General features: G+C 40.2%; 1 protein-coding gene across 1 annotated transcript in view; it reads right to left on the bottom strand.

Annotated features, from left to right (window-relative positions):
• Window positions 1-4,792: 4,792 nt before the first annotated feature.
• The window catches only part of LOC139739181 (uncharacterized), a 52,704-nt gene continuing 37,525 nt past the window's right edge, over window positions 4,793-19,971 (bottom strand). Inside the window, exons 36-50 of the mRNA XM_071649796.1 lie at window positions 17,933-18,046; window positions 17,019-17,132; window positions 16,532-16,645; window positions 15,762-16,142; window positions 15,000-15,131; window positions 14,107-14,223; window positions 13,636-13,761; window positions 12,868-12,984; window positions 12,237-12,368; window positions 11,613-11,723; window positions 11,054-11,161; window positions 9,883-10,008; window positions 9,263-9,373; window positions 8,459-8,572; window positions 4,793-4,941 (exon numbers count right to left, since the gene is read on the bottom strand). Of these exons, the coding sequence (XP_071505897.1) occupies window positions 4,793-4,941; window positions 8,459-8,572; window positions 9,263-9,373; window positions 9,883-10,008; window positions 11,054-11,161; window positions 11,613-11,723; window positions 12,237-12,368; window positions 12,868-12,984; window positions 13,636-13,761; window positions 14,107-14,223; window positions 15,000-15,131; window positions 15,762-16,142; window positions 16,532-16,645; window positions 17,019-17,132; window positions 17,933-18,046 (2,066 nt within the window). The remainder of the gene's footprint in view (window positions 4,942-8,458; window positions 8,573-9,262; window positions 9,374-9,882; window positions 10,009-11,053; window positions 11,162-11,612; window positions 11,724-12,236; window positions 12,369-12,867; window positions 12,985-13,635; window positions 13,762-14,106; window positions 14,224-14,999; window positions 15,132-15,761; window positions 16,143-16,531; window positions 16,646-17,018; window positions 17,133-17,932; window positions 18,047-19,971) is intronic.

Here is a 19,971-nt window from a genome sequence, read left to right as displayed (position 1 = left end):
GGTCTTGTTTGGTGGTCCATTGCGCGAGTGCTATGAATGGGGTGCACAGTGACGAGATCGTGATAAAAAAAAATGCGTACAGACAAAAGCACAAACAACCGCTATTTCCTGCTCATTGTTGAGCACAATGATAAGCAAACAATGCAGCTCCGTTTGGACAACGAAACAAAGAAGCCTCAAATCGAGCAGAATGACAATAAAGACAAAGAAATGTCGTGGGGAAAATAAAAAAGCAACCTTTATCTAACAAAGGCCACCTGCATTACAAAAACCAACCCTGATTTTCGAAATCTGATGACTTTCAGAATTTGTATGTGCGTCGAATGTCAAGAAACTTAAAAATGTGTAAACAGCTAATAGGAATCGGACCGTAGGAATCAGAAGCCACTGGAATCCTAACTTTTCTTAATGATAACAAAGAAATAAAAATTCACTATTCTGCTAAGATTCTTTGAAAGAATGAATCACCAATAGGAGAGATTTTGTCCAAATTGTAACTGACAGAAAAAAAAAATATCATAAAAGAAGACTGAATTAAAACATAAGTCTTCATACGCACACGAAATATCTCGTAATTGTTTGGTATTAAGACTTTAACGCTATTAGACAGCGTGGATATCATGGCTACATTGTACGTCTCAATTAAATGTGTGTGTGTGTGTGTGTGTGTGTGTGTGTGTGTGTTCAATTATTCTGTGACACTTTTTTTCTAATTGCCTTTCTTTCTATTTTGATTTAGTGCAGTGGTAAATGTATGGTACAATACATTAGCGATTGTGAAGTTTATTTCAGCTGGATATCATAAGGACGATGAAAGGCAGGATTTTTTTTTTCCACGGGCAGACGCCATGGGAGCAGAAAAAAGGAAAATGATTTCAAATCCATGTCTTACGCATTTCACATCCAATTGGGCGCCGTGGAAGACCAGCTAGTGTAGCTGAATATGGGCTATCCAGCCATCTTCTCAGATGGAAAAATGAAACAAACGAACAGCAAACAAACAAACACAAACAGTTTCAGAATTTGTGATTTGGAGACCAATTCACCTTAGCAGAACTGGAACGCAGGAGACCTTTAATTCATTCTTTAGAAGCCCATTTCTTAAAAACTATTATATATATATATATAAGAGGATTAGCTGAACCCACTGCGCTTTCCACGGGTATATTTCTTCATGTTTAGACAAGATGCTTGCCAGGGGTAGGCAAGGGATGTTAGATTCATACAGGATTGTACATTCAGTTTCTCAATAGAATGTAAACATTAGTCATGCCGATTATACCTTGCATGCTGATTGAGAGTTGGAAAAACAAACACAACTCTTTCGTTTTATGCCCGAGACACATATTTTTCAAAAAAGAAAAAGAAAAAGAAAAAAAGACTGGGGGGGGGGGGTATTGTTGTCTACAAAGTATTTACTCTGATATCTCGTTATAGGGCAAATGGTTGACCTGAAAACGGTCTAAAACAAATTACATTGTGAAGTCTCTCACTGTAATAAAATTTACTTTCGATCATAACGGAGCATGGTATATTGTTTATTCCACACGAATCGTTGACGCGATTGGTCTTCATACAATACTTTCAGTTAAACTCTCTTTAACAAATGCCATACATATAAGATGGCACCGTTGGTTTTAAGGCAAACGTGATCATCATTGTAATAAATTATTATTCATGCCTTCCTGATGGCTGCAGAGCGGGCCTAAACGGTTATACAACAGCAAATGTGCACGTCGCAATGTGTTATCGGTGCAAAATCTATACTTTAAATTGCGTCCAACTTTGATGCCCATGATAATCAGAAAGCAAACACACGCGTGACACCACCAATCAAATGACGTCTAGTCACATAGAGCCGTTCTCGAGATTTCTTACTGTTAACCCCCCTGTGTGCCACATTAATTAGGCCTACCTGTCCATAGGTTTGTGTTGACTCATTTTGACTCATTTTGACTCAATTTGACTCATTGACACAGAGTGGGCTAATGGTGATCGATGATCTGATGGACAACCCAATAAATGTAGAAAACAAAGGAGATGTGGCGGAGGAACTGAATTGACTCAGAATTCTCTTTCAAACAATGTAATTGTTTACTCTTCTTGAATGGGGACAAACAGTTTGATTACAAATATGAAGAAACAACAACAACAACAACAACATCAATGAGCACATTGCACAGACTTATAATTAGCCTGCTTGTATCCATGATCGTAGATGTTATGATGTTAAAGGGATTATTTCTTTAAACAAAAAAAAAGTTAAATGTCTTCGGCAAATTATGGTAATCTCTTTTTCTTACTTATTGAACAAAGAAACGTCTGAACGAAAGATACGCAATTCAGGCTATATCCTCCATAACATTATCAAAATATCAATTAACGACAAACTTCAGTATTGGTCCTGGTGAGGTAACCGTGGAAAGTGCCCAGCGTCGCAGGACCTCCGTAACACTTCCCAAGACCATTACCTGATATGTAAACAGCACTATTCAGAACACATGCATGTAGCATTTACATTCTAAAGCGAGCTTTGCTTGATTAGTATTCAATCGAATAGCGAGTGCCCTTTACATCTTAACATTCACGTTCACCATGACACCTTTTTGCATGATATTCATTTTCAAGATATCTTCAGAGGAAAAATTCAAAGCAATGAAATGCGATAGTTTACAAAGTAGGTAAATGCTTAGTACTGCATATTACTAACATTTATGCGTACTTATCTGTCTGTTGCCATAGCAACAGATTATTTGACATAAAATAGCAAAGTTCAAAGCCAGGAGAAAGTCCGATGTGATACGGTTGTTCGCGAAAGTACCCTGTTAACCTGTTGCCACTATGTTTAACATATTAAACCTTAGATTTCAGATCAGTAATACCGACAACTTATTCAATATTGAGTAAATACGCATTAATGTCAATTCCAAGAAACAATAGAATAAAACATATCAGCATGAGCTGTATAAACTTCAAATGAAATCAAATTTTGAAAGACAGAAAATACATCTTGTGAAATCAACCGCTGATTACTCAGAATGCAAAACTCGCAACAATCACAAGTTTATAGCTACGAATGTCGATTTCATCAAGTATGTATTGGTTTATATTCCCGAGCGCCAAGAAAAAAAAAAAGAAATAAATCATACCAGCGTAATCCTGAGTAATGATGAATAATGGCTACTTCATGAAAGACATGGTATTTATTGTAAATTTATATTCTACAATGTCATACACTAACATTTAAATCGTGTATTTGACGTGACTACTATTAAGTGGATTTTAAAACAGACATGTACACTCTTCTGACGCCCTTCCGAAAGCCTGGTAGTCAGTATTCTGCAGTTTCAGGTTTAGGCAGGTATCAGACTTGATTAGCATTCATCCTATTTTCTGGTGCATTTTATCCTGTATTCATGCATGTGCCTTTCATTATGTATTACGCCATGTAAACACGTATATATATATAATAGCTTCAACTTCATCTTCAGCTTCAACAAAACAACAGCAACAACAGAAATAATACTTACTTTAGAAAAAAAAAAAGAAATCCATGGTTTTATTTTCGATACATCGTCATATGTCAGTATTGTAAGGTCACATCAAATCTTTGCATATTCGCAGAATATTTTTGGTTTCCAAAGCCCACAATCACCCTCAGAAAAGAAAATATCGTTCTATTTTCCCCCATTTTTCCTTGTAGGTCCAACGATGTCACGAAGTATTTGATAATTTCTGTTAAAGAAAAACAAAATCAAGAAGTACTAGTATTCTTTTTTTTTCAACTAAGCCTGATATTTATAAGAAAGATATTTGTGTATAAGCCGAAAGAAAGAAATAGATGGAAGCTGGGTAGCAAAATAAAACATTGGTGGTTGTAGCATGCTTTTGATAGAAACACGTTATGTCATATCCAAGAAAGTGATTAGCTTATAGAACTAATACTATAGCCATATATACTACGTATACAAAGTTATGTACTGTCAAAAAGTGTGTTTGGCATACCATGAAAAAAATAGATATCCCGTTATTGGCATAGTTTCATTGAAATACTGCGGCATGCATAGCTCTGATAAAGTCCATTGTTAAACTTTAAGCCTAACCAATGAAAACATGGTTTATATTAAACATACTCTAATGCTTACACTTTCCGGAGTCAAGGCAAAATGCACACACATACATAAGCAAGAATGTTTATATTGGAAAAAGCACCCAAGAAAATCAAATCCTTACTGCAAAGTATCTGATACAAAAGTGGCACCTTTGCTTACAGTACACATGAAAAGACTGATATTTCATAGAAAAGTGCCTTTGGTAGTTGTGCCGTAGCTGAACGAATACGACATAAACAGATACATATAGTTTGCAAATACAACGTAGGGCCTACTCAGGAGTTGAGTATAATATGTTATGTGGATTCATCTGTCCTGTGTTGTTTTGTATTAAGTATGTGATAATCTATTCATATGTTTGTGTTGCATTAAGCGTGTGAGGAAATAGTTCATGTTACGCGTGATTACGACTTTGATATTCATTTGTAGATTGCTATATGACTTCACTCAACACAAAATCGGATAGCCCTCGAAGTGTTATTTAACATGCCGATGAACTGATAAGTAGATTACAATGGATTTTTTTTTTCCATTTTCCACTATGCACGTACGTAGATTTAAGCTTTTGTAGAATGTGTATGGGAAGTTCCAGTTATTATAGGCTGTGCATGTTTAGTTGTACATGAAGGTTTACTAGTATTTATTTCAGTTCGTTATTCCGTATAAGCGCGGTCCCGACACTATGATTTATCTCTGTTTGAGAAGTACACGGCGCCGATGATGAGGAGGATGAAGAGAATGAAGGCGAGAACACCGAGCACGGCGAAGATGACGATCCAATCCGTCTCCAGCGTTCCCTGCGATGTTCGTGGTGCCGCTGTCACCATAACTAGGCGTGGTGAAAGAGGGGAGTGCATGTGCGTAACAGTCAGTGAGAATACAACGGCAGTGAGGGATTCCGAAGCGAAAAAAAAAAGATATCAAAAATGCCAAACTTGCTAAATACCTTAAAAAGCACTCTACTTATTTGTTATTCAACAAAATATAATGCAACATTTGTTTATTTATGTGAATGGTTTCTGGTGGCCTTTCCTTGGTTCTGAGAATGGGAAAGTGGGGAAATCAAATATATAATCTATACATTCTGTTTGCATGGGCGTCACCAGGGGGGGTGCGTTGGGTGCGAACGCACCCCCCTTCAGACCCTAAAAAAAAAAAAACAAAACAAAAAAAAAACAAAAAAAAAACCTTCAGTCTGCGAGCGACCTCAACGCCGGACACTAAATGATTATTATTTTTTATCTATTTATTTATTTTTTTGACATTTTGCATCGGGGACAAAAACAAAAAAAAAAAAGAAAAAATCGTGGGCAAAAGCAATTCGCACCCCTGGTTCTGGCAGCACTGATTTTATACATAATTATCTACTAGTGCAAGTGTATTCTATACAGTGTTGACTATATTGGATTTTGGACATCCTTCCCATGCTTGGTCACTTCGACGCCACCTCGCTGGTCATACCCCCCCCCCCCCCCCCCCCCAGTCATGAACATAAACCGACACCCTTGACTACCAGTGGCGGATCCAGGGGGAGGAGCTCACCGGGCGTCTCCGCCCCCTCTTAATTTCCAAAGCGAAAAAGTATAGCTACAAACGGCAGTTTTTGGACTGTAATGTCAAAATTTTCAAGCTCGCTCGCTGGCATTTAGTCGTAATGCCATTCTTCTGAAGTTGCTGCCAGTAATTGCCGACAGTTCCACCCGGTGCCCCCCCCCCCTTACTGCAAAAAAATATATGTAGCTACAAACGGCAGTTTTGGGACTGTAAAATGTCACAATTTTCAAGCTCGCTCGCTCCGCTCGCTCGCATTTACATTCTCCTAATATTGCTGCCAGTAATTGCCAGCAGTTGCGCCCGGTGCGCCCCCTCAATTTCCAAAGCAAAAAAAGATATAGCATCAAACGGCAGTTTTGGGACTGTAAAATGTCAAAATTTTCAAGCTCGCTCGCATTTAATCTTTATGCAATTCCCTTGATGTTACTGCCAGTAATCGTCCAGTTGCGCCCGGTGCGCCCCCCTTAATTTCCAAAGCGAAAAAATATAGCTACAAACGGCAGTTTTTCTACTGTAAAATGTCAAAATTTTCTAGCTCGCTCTCTTCGCTCGCTCGCATTGAATTGTTATGCAATTCACCTGATGTTGCTGCCAGTAATTGCCAGCAGTTGCGCCTGGTGGCATGCGCTCCACCCCCCCCCCCCCGCCCCTTAATTTCCAAAACTGTAAAATGTAAAATTTTCAAGCTCGCTCGCATTTAATCGTTATGCAATTCACCTGATGTTGCTGCCAGTAATTGCCAGCAGTTGCGCCCGGTGCGCCCCCTCCCTTAATTTCCAAAGCGAAAAAATATGGCTAAGAATTGCAGTTTTTGGACTGTAAAATGTAAAATTTTCAAGCTCGCTCTCTTCGCTCGCTCGCATTTAATCTTTATGCAATTCCCCTGATGTTACTGCCAGTAATTGTCTGCAGTTGCGCCCGGTGCGGCCCCCCTTAATTTCCAAAGCGAAGAAATATAGCTACAAACGGCAGTTTTTCTACTGTAAAATGTCAAAAATTTTAAGCTCGCTCTCTTCGCTCGCTCGCATTGAATCGTTATGCAATTCACCTGATGTTGCTGCCAGTAATTGCCAGCAGTTGCGCCCGGTGGCATGCGCTCCCCCCCCCCCCCTCTTAATTTCCAAAGCGAAAAAATAAGGCTAAGAATGGCAGTTTTTGGACTGTAAAATGTAAAATTTTCAAGCTCGCTCGCATTTTATCGTTATGCAATTCACCTGATGTTGCTGCCAGTAATTGCCAGCAGTTCCGCCCGGTGCGCCCCCTCCCTTAATTTCCAAAGCGAAAAAATATGGCTAAGAATGGCAGTTTTTGGACTGTAAAATGTAAAATTTTCAAGCTCGCTCGCATTTTATCGTTATGCAATTCACCTGATGTTGCTGCCAGTAATTGCCAGCAGTTCCGCCCGGTGCGCCCCCTCCCTTAATTTCCAAAGCGAAAAAATATGGCTAAGAACGGCAGTTTTTGGACTGTAAAATGTAAAATTTTCAAACTCGCTCTCTTCGCTCGCTCGCATTTAATCTTTATGCAATTCCCCTGATGTTACTGCCAGTAATTGTCTGCAGTTGCGCCCGGTGCGCCCCCCCCCCCCTTAATTTCCAAAGCGAAAAAATATAGCTACAAACGGCAGTTTTTCTACTGTAAAATGTCAAAATTTTCAAGCTCGCTCTCTTCGCTCGCTCGCATTGAATCGTTATTCAATTCACCTGATGTTGCTGCCAGTGCCAGTAATTGCCAGCAGTTGCGCTCGGTGGCATGCGCTCCCCCCTTAATTTCCAAAGCGAAAAAATATGGCTAAGAACGGCAGTTTTTGGACTGTAAAATGTAACATTTTCAAGCTCGCTCTCTTCGCTCGCTCGCATTTAATCGTTATGCAATTCACCTGATGTTGCTGCTAGTAATTGCCAGCAGTTCCGCCCGGTGCGCCCCCCTCCCTTGATTTCCAAATCGAAAAAATATGGCTAAGAATGGCAGCTTTTGGACTGTAAAATGTAAAATTTTCAAGCTCGCTCGCATTTAATCGTTATGCAATTCACCTGATGTTGCTGCCAGTAATTGCCAGCAGTTCCGCCCGGTGCGCCCCCTCCCTTTATTTCCAAAGCGAAAAAATATACCAACAAACGGCAGGGTTTTTTTTTTTACTGTAAAATGTCAAAATATTCAAGCTCGCTCGCTCCGCTCGCTCGCATTTAATTGTTATGCCTGTCTCCTGATGTTGCTGCCAGTAATTGCCGGCAGCTGCGCCCGGTGCGCCCTCCCCCCTTTATTTCCAAAGCGAAAAAATATAGCTCCAAATGGTAGGTTTTTTTTTACTGTAAAAGATGAAATCCTAGCTACGCCGGTGCCCTTTCCCCGCTTGGTTTCCCTCAACAACAGTAAAAGTCTAGGGATTGAGAGCTTCCTATATTCCAAATGTCTATCCAAAAAAAAATCTCGCTACATTAGGGTCAAAACGCACCCCCCTTGAAAAAAAGCTGGTGACGCCCCTGGTTTGTCTGCACCACCTTGTGTGAAATACGAAAGAGGCTGAAGGACGAATAGAAGGGAAATATAGAGCGGTACATCAATCGAAGTTTCGATTTCATCTGTAAGAACAAGCATTTGAAATGTGATTTTTATCTGTTGATGAGAAAAATCACTATGAGAACTGGACCTGAAACCTAATAAGCCAATCCTGCTGGAGTATATGAAGCATGTAAATCTGGAAACAAAGTAAACTAGGACGATGGATGCACTACAAGCACAGAAAAAAGAAGAAGATTTGAGATAGTAGGTGAGCATGATTGTGTAATTACCTTGATTGCAGAGCAGCCCTGTGGTTCCCTCCAGGCACTCACACTCCACGTCGTTGATCCGATCGTAACAAATGGCGCCGTTGGCACATGGATTACTCGCGCACTCATCTATGTCTGTATGTGTGACCACATTCGTGGATGGAAAGATAGAGAACGCATATAATAATGTCAACAAAGTGGATAGCGTTCTTTAGCACTCTTTAGTGTGAATGAGCTCAACCACAAGTTCCCGTCATTATGATTACACCAACTTTACCATGGTCCTATGTATACACATGAGACAACGGACATTCTAAAAAACCCCAACAAATCCTGTCCAAAGATAAATGCACTGACCAAGAAGAAAATCGGGAGGTGGGGGCTGGAGAGAAATGCTCTGAATAGTTCGCACGTTACAGGTGAGGACAAAATAACGGGAACCATCCATATCTGACCACGAAGAGGCATATACCAGATTTACGGCAAACAAGAAATTAAAGAATGACTGGTTTTCCCCCGTGCTGGAGACATTTACACCAAGCAGCTTCATTTTTAGTATTTTATTGCTTAGAATCATAGCAAAGAGAGAAAACACTATACTAGGAACAAGAATGTCTCCATGAACTCGTTTGGTGACCGATTACTGACCGAATGATACTCGATTTGAAAAGCGAAATGCCTTCCAGTTTAAATAGGATAGTCAAAAGTATTTCTGAGAAAATAAACCCTTCTGACAATATGGACTATGAATACATGCATGTCTAATATAGCTACATTTCTTGATTTGCATGTGTGCTTGTGTCTGTATTTATTTCGGGCTCTCACTTTCTTGACAGTATTGGCCTGTATATCCCTCGAGGCACACGCAGTTTCCGTCCGCTCCACATTGGCCGCCATTCAGACACTGCGTGCTGTTACAGGCGTCCACGACAATGACTGTGTCAATTGAAGAATCAAAACGACATGTTACAATCAAAATGTTGATTACAACCTTGCATGATATCACGATTAACTTGGTTCGCGGCGTTCAGCACTTGAATAAGGATGAACGTTGTGATAGTTTATATCAACAAAACTGAAATAAGAACAAACCAGTTTGTTATTACCAAAATTGACAAGGACTGAGAGACTACAATGATAGATAGATTACATACTCAAAGCGTCAGAACTCAATATTTTTCTACTACAATTTTCTTCTACTGCTTCCCGTCAATCTTGTATTGTGAAAAAAGGAAACGTATATTTTCCTTTGCAAAATATTTTTGCTTCAGAGAGAGAGAGAGAAAAAAAGTCTGATGATGTCACACGAAGCCGTGGCAAGACATACACTGTCATAGGCCACGTTGTAAATAAATGTATTAAAAAGCACCTAATGATCCCTCCCAAGGTGAAACTTTAAGTGAATCACAGAAAAGGATTGTTGACCAGTAGGTACTCCAGCTCACCCGTTTCGCAGTACGGCCCCGTATAGCCGGCTGCACAGACGCACACGGTGTCTCCATTCTGTCTGATACAGGTGGCGCCATTTTGGCACAAGTCGATATCATTTTCAGTGCAAACGGTGTTTTCGACTAAAATTTGACGAAGAAAAAGAAAAGAAACATTATTTACACATTGTTTATTCTTTCAAAAATGCTAAACCCAGATAGGCAACAAAAAGTTTTACGCACTTTTCACCGCAACCTGAAATTCTGGGAGCAAATGAACCACGTGGTAGAAGGCTGTAATCTGACTCTACTCCGGGGATATGAAAAAAAAAAGTCACGACACAAACCTAACTGAGAAATGACCAAAGAGGAACGTCCAGTCACAATATACCATTATGTCCCCCCCAAAAATTACAATGGTACCCTCCGCAACGATAAATTTAAAGATAGTGAATCAATCCAAATACAAATTCAGGGTATGAAACTATAACTCATTGCCCACATCTTACAGAAAATCCCATTCGATTTGCTTCAGTGGTCAAAGAGATATGAGGAATTTTGTAGAGCATGTCAGGAATCCCTTCCCTCCACGTTCTGTCTACATAGTACATTAATATGCACTTCCGAGAACATCCAAATGCTAAACTTGGAAGAATCAGACTCATGACATGCTTTACAACAATCCACATTTCTCTGTGACCGCTTAACCAAATTGAATGGGGTTTTCTGCAAAACAGAGCTAAGATGTCATATTTTAAGACCCTGAAGTAGCATTTAGACAGTTTAATCATATTGGGTGTTATCAATGCGAAGAGTGGATTGTATTTTTTGGACATACTGTACAGTACAAAATCCATCTCAGAAAGTCAACATCTAATAATTGCTATGAGCATCGCCTCTGCTTCCCCATTAATTCATAGATACAACTATATTATATAGCAGGAATGCGCAAAATGTTTTCGATTTATTGGTGAACCCTATTTTACCAGATTGTGAAATGAACTGTAGGATTCTTTTATTTTTTTTTAAAGTAATATGTCGTTATACCATTTTGTGTGGTTGCAAAATTGATTACGGTTTACTATAGTTACTTTTTGTAATCTCACCTCTTCTTTGTTTGATAACTACCGGATGGCGACATTGTTTGACAAATTGAAAACAAATAAAAAAAGAAAAATCTTGCACTTACGGGTGTTACACGTCTTGCCCGTCCATCCAGAGGGGCACGAACAGGAGAAATCCCCGGGGACTTCACGGCATGTCGCTCCGTTCATGCACGGTAGAGAGAGGCAGATCACTGCATGATAACAATAGAAGGTAGTAAATAAACATCAATACACATTGTACGTAATCCTTTGGACAGTTGGCTGTTAGCGATGAGTAAAGGACCGATGTCACCAGAATAGGAATCAGGAAGTGTTTATGATAAAAGAGGGGTTATTTCTTGTGACGATGACAGCGAATTTGTAATAATAATAATGACATTAATGAAAGCAATGATGATGATGATAATGATAATAATGATGATGATAATAATAATAATCATCATCATCATCACCATCATCACCATCATCATCATCATAATAATAATGATAATGATAATGACAATAATAATAATGATGATAACAATCATAATCATAATAATAATCATAATAATCACAATAATGATAAAGGGGAAGAAAATGTAAAGAATAACAATATAGTATAGTGTCACTTCATTGTTTTCATCATTAAGAGACAAGACTTACCTCCCCGACATGTGGGTCCCATTTCCGTCGGACAGTTACAGCGATATGAGTCCACCAGGTCCTCGCACTGGTAGCCGTTCAGACACGGATTGCTGGCACACTCGTTTACATCTGCAGCATAGAGCATCGCATGATACACAGCAGTGATATACATAGCAGGAACATTGGCCGTATTATATATTTATATCATTACTCTGAAGTAGAAGTACATGGACCTATCTTGCGCATGCTCTTCTATCAAGCGAGGTTTTTCCTTTTGATGTACAGGTTAACATGTTTTAAGTTGAGGAGACATCAAACCAATAGAAATTGAACACGAAGTATACAGTACAAAACTTTTGTATTATGTACTTCTTTTACCTATACTTCTTCAAGACTACATGATTGTTAAACAAGGCAGACGCTTACGAATCATATGACGTCACAATCTCGTCTGTGTATATAGTAGACATTACTGCAGGGATGCCGCACTGGGTGATGTTTTAACATCCAAAACATTTGTAACTTTCTCAGAATTTCTCGAATTCATTGCGTCTTAGTAGCAGACATATTACTACACAGTCACACCAGGCAGGAGTAATTCTATGAGAGGGAAGAGTCTCCCGTGGGACTTCTATAACTCACCTATCTCACAATCGGCCCCTGTGTATCCTCGCGGGCATTGACAAATGTACTGGAGATTACTCTCACTCTGAGGGGGCAGGCAACGGCCGCCATTTTGACATGGCTGGGTGTCACAGATAGAAGCGGCAAGACCTGAAGAAAGAAGGAGTAGCGATGCAAATACGTACATGTAATACAACTTTCAATGTTTATGAGTGCGATGGTTCCGAATGTTACATGAGCGCACAAGTTTTCAACGACGCGAAGCGAGTTGAATAGAACGGTTAAACTTGCACGGAATGTAATATTCGAACCTTGGCACGAATGATAAAATATTGGATATTTGTTTTATACAACACACAGTATAGGCCTGGTCAATACCAAAATAAATGTAACCTTAGCCTATCTGAGAGGAGGACAAACAGTTAGGCTTAGATCTAGATCTGGTTCTAGGTCTTGAAACGAGTAATAAAAAAAAAAACACACTTTGAAATATGCGTGGACATCTAATACATTTGGGCACGTCTACTAATTAGAAAGAAGACACATCTTAGTGTGGATATGATGATTGAACGTAAACGGGAAGAGAGGTAGGTTTTCTGTTCCTAATAAACTTCTATTGTGGCAACACTATGAGGCTGGGCATACTCACTAATCTCGCACTGGGGTCCCGTGAAGAGGGTCTCGCAGCAGCGGCATTCATAGGTGCCGACCAGGTTGAGGCAGGTGCCACCGTTACGGCAGGGAGAATCAGCGCATTCGTCCACGTCTGAGGGAGGTGTTCAGTGACAAGTGAAAAAAAAATGTCATATGAAGTGGTTGGAGCTTTGATAGACAAAAGGACATAATCAAGTCATCGTATTGTCCAAATACTTGGGAATGCACTGACTCGAGAGCAATGTCTTCCAAATGATATGAAATGCAGACCACGGGAAGGCGAGCGGACAGGCAAGTGACGATCATCCTCACCTGCGGTACACTAACACAAGCTCTGCTGCGATAGGTGACAAAGCAGCTTTCATGCAATGCAACGTCATATGACCCGGTGGCATGTGTCACGCCTCGCTTATTGATTATGATATACATTTGTATCACTATTCTTAATTTCATCAATCGAATTGGTCATTCTAACTTTTCAGTCAGCAAATAGAATCATCATTGTAATCGTCGTGATTAGAATAGGAATATCATCGTTAGATGTTCTCCCGCCAGAGGCAGTAATAGTAGTAGTAATAGTAGTAGTAGTAGTAGTAGTAGTAGTAGTAGTAGTAGTAGTAGTAGCAGCAGCAGTAGTAGTAGTAGTAGTAGCAGCAGCAGTAGTAGTAGTAGTAGTAGCAGTAGCAGCAGCAGCAGCAGCAGTGTTATAGTTGTTGTTGTTGTTATTGTTGTTGTTCATGCGATATCCGCATTGGTCACCTACCAATATTACAGTTTGTGCCTGTCCATTCAGGTGTGCAGGTGCAATCGTAGCTACCATCTGAGATGTCCGCACAGGTCCCACCATTAGCACACGGGTTCGATTCGCACGGAGTTCGCTCAGCAACAACTGTTGTAATAGAATGAATCGATTCATAGTTACCTATTTATGAATTCTTCTTCATCGCTTAAGCATGCAGATATAAATCAAATGTGTGACACGATAACCCTCACCTCTAACTGTAACAATCCCGAAAGATATAGGATTGAAGAGATGTTAAGATATAAATTCAAGTTCGTATTCAAGTTCGTGCTCAATCTTCCCCAAAAATACCCCACAAGGTTTACAAGTAGACTTGCAGTACCTTGTAAGACAAGTGGGACACAGTGCAAGTGCACTACGATATTATGACTGAAAGTAAAGCACAAAGAAAAAATGGCAAAATATAATATACAAATGATGCACAAATAATACCTTCTATAACGCAATTGTCATCAATGACTCCGGCAGGGCACAGACATATGAAAGAACCATCGCCACTCTCACAATGGGTGCCTTCTGGACACGGGTTGTCAAAGCAGAAGTTCCTCTCTGAAGTGTGGGGAAAAGAGGTAAGAGGTAAGAAGTAGACAAATTATTAACCACACAGCAAACACAGAGAAATGACTGTCGAGTACATTGGGGGTGACCCATGAGAGAACAATACTGAGAGGCTGTTGATAGTTAAAAAGAATCTTAAAAAAGAGGAATCAATGAGTACTTGCTAGTACGCAAAGTGCCTTGCCTATTTGGACAGCTGCTACTCAAAGGGAATTCGAACCGGGGACTTCAATTTTGATAGTCCATGGTTTTATTTTAATAACAAGCCACAACATCTCATATATTCTAGCCAAAACGATGACTTGCGAACGAGAGATTGGAGATGAGTAAAGGGGGAGGGGGTAGGGGGATATGGTGATGTGTCCCTCTACATATTTTTTATTTGTTGTTGTTGTTGTTGTTGTGTTGTTGCTGTTGTTGTTATGGGGGTCATCCCTCCCCCATGTATTTTCAGGCACTATTGTTCCCGAACGAGTGTATTTATTTTGTTGTTGTTGTTGTTTGTTTGTTTGTTTCCTGTGCCCCCTCCCTGTTGTATGAAATAGTCACCACTATTGGTGTTTTGTTTGAGACCTTGTTTAGGACCTTGCTGCATGCACAGACTGGTCTTCAGCTGAACGTTTAGAAGCAGACAGTATGACTGTGATATGATCCGAAGGTAGGACTTTCATCCACACTGACATCCAAATCCATCAGTACGTATTACAAGCGAGGCTTGGACGTTATGATGACCTTTAATTATTATAAAAACTCGTCTGACCACTCACCAACAGAAATTTCACAGTTTGTGCCCGTAAAGAATCGATCACACTGGCAAACATATCGCCCGATAGAGTTGATGCATGTTCCGCCGTTCAGGCAAGGGCTGTCTAGTCCCGCCTGACATTCGTCCACCAGGTCTGGTGCGGAACAAAAACAAGGCGAGAAAAAAAAATACTACATGACGTGCACACAGGTAATATATTAAATACACGTCAGCGATTAAAAAGATGCGTGATGATGATACAATATATGGCAAACAGCAGGAACTGGAGATTTGACAGATCAGTTTCTTAATATCACATTTTAAGTGTATGGTATTACAGATGGTGATCTAAGTGTTTATTTTCATTATTTTCAAACAATGATTTAGGGTGTCTTCTCTTCCTGAAACAATACAGAAACGCGAAATTTCTCAGCCATGAACAGAAATTGACGTTTTTCCAAATCTTGAACGCAACTTTCTTTCTCTCCCTCCCCCCCCCCTCTCTCACACACACACACACACACACACACACACACACACACAAACACCCACACGCATACTGACGCTCATATACAAGTGAACATATTTTTCATGCACATATATCAGTCAAACTATCGATTTGTAAGTTCGAAATGGGTGAAATGATGGGAGTATTTCAATAGGTTGTAATGTTATGCAAGCCTAGAGATAATGATAATATTTATTATATGAACAATTCTATTGCAAATTTGAACATGTTTGCCAAAGATAGTGCTTCAAAGGGTGCATGCTATGATATAGATACCAGCATTGGCTTGTATGGTGAAGTTGACGGCGAAGCCGGACTCAGTCTTGGAGCCATCCGAGTGGAAGAAGGCCCAGACCACTTCACCAGTAGAGAGGAACGGTGGGGGCCTCTCCGTTCCCGTCTGTTCCAAGTTGCCCGAGGTTTGAATGATTGCCGAGCCGAGGTCGTTGACGTTGAGTAGGTTCCCGATAGCAAGGTAGTCGTACAGGAGCTCGGTGTTGTAAGTGATGACCTGGACGTAGATGTGGTGGCCGGCCTCGGCGCTGACAAACCAAATGCAGTCTTCGTTGTTGAGGTAATTGGCAGGGTAGTTGGTTGAACTCACGACTACGGTCGGGTTGGCGTTGGTGAGCGTATAGTTGCGGCTACACTCCCCACCTATTCATCAGTAATCACGAATGTACAACAACAAGTGAGTACCCGAGTATCCCCATACCCATAACGGGTGCACTCATTAAGGTGTGTTACGACGACGTGCATTCCATACCTTTCACAATTAACTCGTTACGTACTATTTCTGTCTGACGACATTACAGACTTTGTGTTTTGCATGAAACAACGTATAATAATAGCATATAAACATTCTATTTCTACACTGCGATTTTTGTCACACATTTCCAGAGTAAAAGGTCACAATGCAGTTGCAAATTAAGTCGATATACTGCACAAAGGCCCATTCGAAAAGTGGCTTCTATCTATTTAAGGGGATGGATTTCGAATCAGCGCTAAGAAATCACTAATCAGTTCTTGTCACAAATATCACTTACGGATTTCACACTGGAGTCCAGTCCAACCCGTGGCACACCGGCAGACATAGCTGTTTACACCATCGATACACGAGCCTCCGTTCTGACATGGATTACTGGCACAGTCATCGATATCTGCAGGAGTAAAAGTGGATAGGTTGGACCAATTTCAAATTTTCCCTCTTCCTTGTTACCCAAGATATCCGAAGCATCACGTAGGTAGGGCCTATACTGTAGTTGTCCGAACAGACTTTTCTTCATTGTTAATAAAAGTGTTACCATTCTTCTTATTCTCTATCTGCATATTGCAGAATCTAACGGGTCGATTATCATTTCCTCATTTCTTCTCTGGACACTTTATTCTATTGAAGTATGATTTTTACATAGCATGCAACACTTTTCTTCATTGCTTACGCAGAGTTATGTAAGCAGATTTGAATCCATTTACATGTTAAGCGAAAGAAGAAGAAGAAGAAGAAGGAAATGGGAAGGTAAGATATTGTCATACTCTCTTCGCAGTAAGTCCCTCTGAAGCCCAAGACGCACGTGCAGGAATAGCCGTTAATATCGTCTGCACACGTTCCACCGTTGTCGCATGGATTCGATTCACATTCGTTGATGTCTGCGGAGATGATATTCACTTGATATAAACGTGCTGGTACAAAATCGAGGTTTAAACTCTGCACATGGACGCACATTAAAGGCATAACTTTCTTGAAAAAATATGTATCATGTATTACATTCAATCACATGAACTCCTGACAAACAAAAAAAACGCGCACACACACAACAACAACAACAACAACAACAGCAACAACAACAACAAAGGATACATATTCCTGATTGATTGTTCCTAACTATCGATGGAAGGTTTTCTTTTCTTTTTAATTCTGAACTTCATAATGAAATTAACTAGGACATAGTTACAGAACTGTGTTTACTACCTGCCGCCAAGGTTGTGTCAAGGTTGGCGACTTTGAGAGGGATAGTTTGTAGATAGTACAAAGTAAAAAAAAAATAAGGAAAGAAAGGGATTGTTGTGTTAAATGTAATCAGCAATGGAACAATCCACTATGTAGAGGCAAAGATGCAAAGGACATGACTGTAAAGAAAAATGTACGATGCGTGTCTTGCCAATATATATTTTGGCCAACCCAACGGAATACGCTTGGAGCCAGAGCCAGCATATCATCGCACTAGTGATGTAGTAAGATCACTGCAGCAACGGCGGGAAGTACTGTTTTAGATTAGAACTCATATTTGTGCATGTGTTATATACATTTTATTTGATGCTTGACAGCTCCAGTGTGGACCACAGTACGGACGGTATTCTCTCCCCTTTTCACTCCCACCCCCATTGAATAATGGATTAGCCCATAAGTGAGGTACACACGGACACTACACAGAAATACACATACTCACTTATATCACACTGGTTGCCGGTGTATCCAGACAAACAGATACAGGAGAAGTCGTTGATTTCATCTCGACAGATGCCACCATTACGGCAGGGGTTGGGGCTACAGTCATCATCGTCTGGTGAAAAGCACGCATAGATAAATCTTTGTGGTGCAGTGTTTCATGATAATCTTGCTGCATAAGTGGGTTTCTTGATTGCACATGGTATTCAAAGTTGTATATATATATACATAGGCGCCGGAAGTGGGGGGGGGCAGGGGGGGCGGCCGCCCCCCCCCCCCCCCAATCCAAAAAGTGGGGGGCAAAACGCATTTTTGCCCCCCAAAAAGCCCCCCCCCCAAAAAAAAAAAATAACAATAATAATAAAAATAAATGAATAAACAAAGAAAATAAAATAAATATATATATATATATATATATATATATATGAATAAAAGGGAGAAAATATGGCTACAAACGGCAGCTTTTCGACTGTAAAATGTCAAAATTTTCAAGCTCGCTCGCTTCGCTCGCTCGCATCCAGCAGTTGAGCCCGGTGCGCCTCCCCCTTAATTTCTAAAGCGAAAAACATAGCTACGACGGCAGTTGTTGGACTCTAGAATGTCAAATTTTCAAGCTCGCTCGCTTCGCTCGCATTGAATCGTTATGCCATTCTCCTAATGTTGCTGACAGTAATTGCCAGCAGTTGCGCCCGATGCCCCACCCCTTAATTTCCAAAGCGAAAGATAAATATAGCTACAAACGGGAGTTTTGGGACTGTAAAATGTCAAAATTTTCAAGCTCGCTCGCTTCGCTCGCTCGCATTGAATCGTTATGCCATTCTCCTAATGTTGCTGCCAATAATTGCCAGCAGTTGAGCCCGATGCCCCCCCCCCCCTTAATTTCCAAAGCGAAAGGTACATGTATAGTTACAAACGGGAGTTTTGGGACTGTAACATGTCAAAATTTTCAAGCTCGCTCGCTTCGCTCGGTCGCATTGAATCGTTATGCCATTCTCCTAACGTTGCTGCCAGTACTTGCCAACAGTTGCGCCCGATACCCCCCCCCCCCCTTAATTTCCAAAGCGAAAGATATAGCTAAAAACGGGAGTTTTTGAACTGTAAAATGTCAAAATTCTCAATCTCGCTCGCTTTGCTCGCTCGCATTGAATCGTTATGCCATTCTCCTATAATGTTGCTGCCAATAATTGCCAGCAGTTGCGCCCGATGCGCCCCCATTTATTTCCAAAGCGAAATATATAGTTACAATTAAAACTCCAGTTTTGGAACTGTAGAATATCAAAATTTTCAAGCTCGCTCGCTTCGCTCGCTCGCATTTTATTGTTATGCCATTCACCTTATGTTGCTGACAGTATATAATTTGTCGATCGTTTCACACCGTCATATTCCATAATCCATGTAAGGAAAACTTACAATGTTCCTCAATGACTGCGTTGTTGAATGTGTCACATTTCGTAATGTATTGTAGTCCCATTATTGCTCACGCACACACGCACAAGCATACAGACCGTCTAAAATTACTGTATGGTTCCCCCCATGTTTCGACCCACCGTACGCCACTTCACATATATATATATATATATATGTGTGTATGTGTGTGTGTGTGTGTGTGTGTGTATGTGTATATTGTGTAACATATGCATGGTCTAATCTTTAGCCCCCTCCAATGTTTGCCCCCCCCCCCCCATCCAAAACTGCTTCCGGCGCGCCTGTATATATATATATATATATATATATATATATATATATATGTTTAGATACACTATGTATGAGTGTATATACGTATGAATGTCCGACAGAGAGAGATTTTCTAGACATACAGTGTATATGTATATATATATATATATATACATATACATATACATTTAGAAGTTTAACTTTCAGTGTAACGCATTGTATATACTAACTTTTGAACGCTCTCTAAGTACTCTGTCGTAGCAAAGTATTTCAGTATTGGTAATAATTGCATTGTGACAATAAAGATATTCAAAGTGTTGACATAACAATAATTATTACGTTTTGCTGCATATTTAAATTTCCAGT

Source organism: Diadema antillarum, unplaced genomic scaffold (assembly GCF_040938485.1).
Source record: "Diadema antillarum isolate AM-2024a unplaced genomic scaffold, OU_Dant_1.0 seq00000786_RagTag, whole genome shotgun sequence".
In the NCBI taxonomy this organism is placed as follows: domain Eukaryota; kingdom Metazoa; phylum Echinodermata; class Echinoidea; order Diadematoida; family Diadematidae; genus Diadema; species Diadema antillarum.
This window is presented reverse-complemented; position numbering and strand designations above follow the sequence as displayed.